Source organism: Montipora capricornis, chromosome 12, assembly GCF_036669925.1.
Source record: "Montipora capricornis isolate CH-2021 chromosome 12, ASM3666992v2, whole genome shotgun sequence".
Lineage (NCBI taxonomy): Eukaryota > Metazoa > Cnidaria > Anthozoa > Scleractinia > Acroporidae > Montipora > Montipora capricornis.
Window position 1 is genome coordinate 40,269,938 of NC_090894.1, and position 5,000 is coordinate 40,274,937.

Here is a 5,000-nt window from a genome sequence, read left to right on the forward strand (position 1 = left end):
GTAGTATTGGAACTGCAGGCTCGGAGGGTCTGGAGTTCCTGCAGCAGTCTCTGTGGGGTTCTGCTCTGGAATTTCTTCAGGTTCTGGAACTAGCAATGCTGGGTCTGGGGGAACTGCAACATTCATAGCATTACGGGGCTGTCTCCTCATTACAATAAACTTGTCATCTCCAAGTACTGGATTTACGATTCTGCCAGTGGTTCTGGAACTGGAGGAATTTGAATGGCTGGCAGGACTTGTGACTGGACATGGCTGTACTGTCTTTTCACAAGGTCTCATCAGGAACTTCTAATGGTTTAGTGGCCAGGAGATGTCCCATTGCTGGACGGATGCGGGGAAGAGGTTGCTTAGACTAGGTACAGCGCTCACACTTCTTGATCCAGACTTCCACATCATTGTTCATTCGCAGCCAATAACAGCGATCTCTAATAAGGTGTAGGGTACGTTCAAGTCCTTGGTGTCCCATATCGTCATGTAGACTAGTGAGAATCTTCTCCTTTAGGGCCTGGGGAAGGACTAATTGTTTACGCTGTCCACAGCTTGGGTCTTGGAGGGTACGGTACTTCACTCCATTCTCTTCTGAAATCTTGTCCCATTGGTTAAGCAATGTCAAAGTGTCTTTCGTTTCCCATCTTCTTTCTTGAGGGGTAGGTTTCTGACTTCTTGACCAGTGGAAGTGAAAACGTCTAATGGTGGGATCTGTCATCTGCATTTCTCTTACGTCAGGCAGGCTGTGGGTAGGCAGGGTGGTGTGAGTTGTCTTCTGGGTATCCCTGGTAGGTGGGTCTTCTTCTGTGCTACTGATAATCATTTCTCTCAATTCAAGTGGTACTTGGGTGGGTTGCGTGACACTTGTCTCATTCATCTGCACTTCTGCTATGTCATTGATGGGTGTATTTTCCGATTCTCTAAGGCTGTGTGTTGCTCTTGAAAGTGCATCTGCATTTCCATTTGTTCTTCCAGAGCGATACTTGATTGTAAACTTGAACAATGCCAGTTCTGCTGCCCATCTTTGTTCGACTGCTCCCAGCTTCGCTGTTTGAAGGTGGCTCAGTGGGTTGTTGTCTGTGTAGATCACGAATTCAGATCCTAATAGGTAACTTCTAAACTTCTCTGCGACCGCCCATTTTAGTGCTAGCAACTCCAATTTGCGAGAACTGTAATTCTGCATGTTCTTCTCAGGTGGTCGTAAGCGGCGGCTGGCATACGCTATCACTCAGCGCTTGCCATCTTGTTCTTGTGACAACACGGCACCCAATCCATCATGGCTCGCATCTGTCTCAACAACGAAAGGTTTGGTGTAATCTGCATATCCTAGAACTGGTGCAGTAGTAAGTTTCCCGCGGAGGGTGTCGAAGGCTTGCTGACATTCAATGTTCCACTTTGCTGTGAATGGCTTGGAGAGTTTCTTGGTAGTCTTTAATTCATGGAGGGATTCGTTCACCAAGTGGTGTAGGGGTCCCGCTATCTTTGCAAAGCTGTCAATGAATCTGCGATAGTAACTCGCAAAACCAAGGAAAGTTCTGAGTTCTTTCACTGTGGTTGGATCTGGGCAGTCTTTTACAACCGCGACTTTCTGGGGTTCTGGGGAAATGCCATCGCCTGAGACTTCATGTCCAAGGTAGGTCACTTTTCTCTTGAGGAAGTTGCACTTCTCTAGTTTCAACTTTAAACCGTGTTTTCGCAGACGGTTTAGAACCATTTCGAGTCTGTTGAGGTGTTCTTCAAATGTTTGTGAGTAAATCAGGATGTCATCAAGGTACACAAGTAGAATTTGGAAAATTTGTTCATTTAAGCAGGCCTGCATAAGTCTGGCGAAGCTGGCTGGTGCGTTGCAGAGACCGAAGGGCATCCTATTGTATTCGAACACACCAAAGGGGGTTATGAATGCTGTTTTTGCTTTGTCTTCTTCCTCTACAGCAACTTGGTTGAAACTACTTGCTAAGTCAAAGGGTGGAAAACCAGCTTGCTCCCTGTAATGCATCGAAGGATTCTTGTATTCGCGGAAGCGGATAAGCATCTTCTACGGTCTTTGCGTTAAGTCTGTGGTAATCAATACACCTGCGGAAGCTTCCATTCTTCTTTTGCACTAGTATGATCGGTGACGAGTAGGGGCTATGACTCTCGCGGATGATCCCTTGTTCAAGGAGCTTCTGGATATGTTCCTTGGCCTCTTGGTATTGGCTAGGGGGTATCCTCCGGAAAGGCTGATTTACGGGAATATCATCTGTGGTGAATATTTTGTGCTTTACAGTCTCAGTGTATCCCAGTTCATCATCATCACTTACGAACATGTCTTTGTACTTGACCAGAAGTTCATCCAGTTGGGCTTGTTGTTCTGGGGTACTGTCACTAGAAGGGGTAGGGCTTGACAGGGGAGGAGACTTTGGGGACTGTTTGTGCTTTGGGGTTTCTTCATCTTTATGGTGAACGACTACTTCATGGACGGAGACTTGCGTGAGGTCGAAGTCCTGGTAGTCTTCCTGGACACCAGAAACTGCATGCATAGTGCCAATTCCCTCTCGTGGGCGAAGCCAGACATCTTCTTGTCCCACATTGGCCACTTTCACTTTTGCATGTTTTCCATGAACAGAGGTGAGAGTACTTGCAATGATTAGACCATGGTGAGTTCGATCCCTCAGGGGCTCAACAAGAATACAACTTTCCTCTCCAGGCAGCAAACCTCGATAGCCAGTGGCATCCACAGTAGTGATCGATCCAGCTGGTATCCTGATATTGTCTCTGCCTGCTATCCTTGCAAGTCCCCTCACCAACGTTGCGGCTTTAGCGACAGCTTTAAGAGTGCTGGTCCATGCAGTGTCCTCCAGCTGCTTTGTCTCTTCATTCATCTTCTGTATGATATTCATGCCCAGCAGTCCTGGCACAGCTTCCTTACAGGCTCTTGATTGCAGATCAGGGGGGTCTTTCACTACAAGGATACCTCTCTGGGGAATGGTCACACCTTGCGCTTCGAAGTCAAGTTCCAGGTAACCAATGTACGGTATTTCCAGGCCATTTGCAGCGGTCAAGGTAAGCCATTTGTTTGTGTCCAGCAGGTCGGTCCCTCTGGGGCGGAAGTGCTGATTGAAGAAACTTTCGGTGATCGTTGACACCTGTGATCCAGAATCAAGAAGGCAACGTACTGGTATTCCCCCCAGTTTCACAGTGGTGACTGGACAACTGCTAACTGCTTTCTCGTAGACAGCTCCGGGCAACTGCGGGGTACAAGATGAGCCAGGACTGTTCCCTCCTGCCACCTGGCTCTCAGCAGCAGGGGGAACTAGTTTAACGGGAGGTGCGGGGATCGTGGGGGAAGGTTTCTAGGGGGCGGCGCCTGATTTCTCGCGGGGCAATTTCGGGCAAAATGGTTGGCCGCTCCACAGCGGAAGCACTTGTTAGCTGTTATGCCAGTTCCGGGAGGTGGACGCTGCGGCTGGGTTAGGGGTCTCTGTCTCTCACTATCCTGTTGGGAATTCATCTTGCTGATACTGGAAGCTAGGTCTTCAATTGCTTTCTGTTGACCTTGCAGGGTCTTCATGATTTCTGCCATCGTCAATGCCAGAGAAGGGGATGACTGCTGCTCGGAGGAGGCTGTCTCCTGAGACGACATTATGCGGGAACGAGGGGCTGAGATCTTCTCATCCTCTTCGGCCCAGCGGATGGCTTCTTCTCGTACATCTAGAAAGGAAATGCTAGGATGGTCACGTACAAACTTCCTCAGTTCTTTTCTGAGCAATGAGTCCCGGACATTCTCTACGAAGTGATCCCTTAGTGCACTGTCGCTATCGCTTGTCGTGGGCTGTTTTTTTTTTATTTTGTCTTGCAGTTCCCTCAGGGCATGGGAGTACGATCGCAGGGTTTCTCCTTCCCGCTGTTTACGGTCATAGAAGGCCTTAAGCAATTGGGGTACTGAGCGTTTTTCACCAAATGATTCTTGCAATAGGTTAAAGATTTGTTCAGGTTCCTTTAGGCTGATCTTGGGGTACAACTTGATTTCCTCTTTCGCGGGTCCTTCCAAATATGAGAAAATGAAATCTGCTTGTTCGGATGCGGGAAGTCCTCTAGAGGTAATTGCGCTTTTTGCATTGTCAATAAAATCATCAATCAACAGTTCGTTTTCTCCATGCCTACCACTGAATTTCCTTAATCGATGTTCATTGGGGACTACCACTAGCTGTCTTGTTTCTGGCTGGGGTGGGGTGGCCTGTGCTCCCGAGGTATCCTGTTTTTGCGTGGCAGCTTGCAGCGTTTTCAGCAGGTCATGCGCTTGTTTTTGTTGGTCTTCAAGTTGACTTATTTTGGTCTTCAATGTTTCCACCTCCTCCTCGGTCATCTTGGTAATGGCTTCTATTGCCCTTTTTCAACTCTCATGTGCCCTTTGTGCTTTAAATTTGGAGCCGAAATATTCTCGCTACCCCACTCCTGGTACCAAAATGTGACCGAGGCCGGGCGAGTAAAGAGGGTAGCGAGCAACGAGGACGAATATGAACCTGTATATGACAATTTATTGGCCAAACAATCTAAAAAGGAAGATAACAAAAGGAGACAAATGCCGAAATTATCAGCCAAGCACAAAAGGCAACAATGAAAGGCTAAGAGAAAAAGGGCAATAGCGCTAAAGAACAAACACGCTAAAATTACTAAACTGCGAGTATAAAGAAGAACAACTAGAAAAAAACGAATAACTAAAACAACAACTAGAAAAGTACAGGATAACACTAAACACGAGTGACATAAACAAACCAAGCGAGTGCAATGTCATGCAAGGGCAAAACTGTGACAACAACACGTGACCGGCAATATGATACGAAAACGAGAATTCGCGAAGCAGCATGTGCTCGCATAAACTACGCTAGAATCGTCCAAGAAAATAGCGATAAAACTAGAAACAAACGAAACCTAGTGGGCGACAAGCTCTACAAATGTAAGGGAAACTACTGGAGCAAACTGTGGAATGGAACAACGAGAAAACGTGGAGAATAATGCGAAACGATTGTAAA

At 47.2% G+C, this 5,000-nt stretch overlaps 1 protein-coding gene across 1 annotated transcript in view; it reads right to left on the minus strand.

The window, feature by feature from the left end:
- Window positions 1-3,280: 3,280 nt before the first annotated feature.
- Window positions 3,281-5,000, minus strand: part of LOC138026926 (uncharacterized) — a 1,965-nt gene continuing 245 nt past the window's right edge. The window contains exon 1 of the mRNA XM_068874392.1: window positions 3,281-5,000. This exon is cut by the window's right edge and continues 245 nt beyond it. Within this exon, the coding sequence (XP_068730493.1) occupies window positions 3,281-4,333 (1,053 nt within the window). The 5' untranslated portion in view covers window positions 4,334-5,000.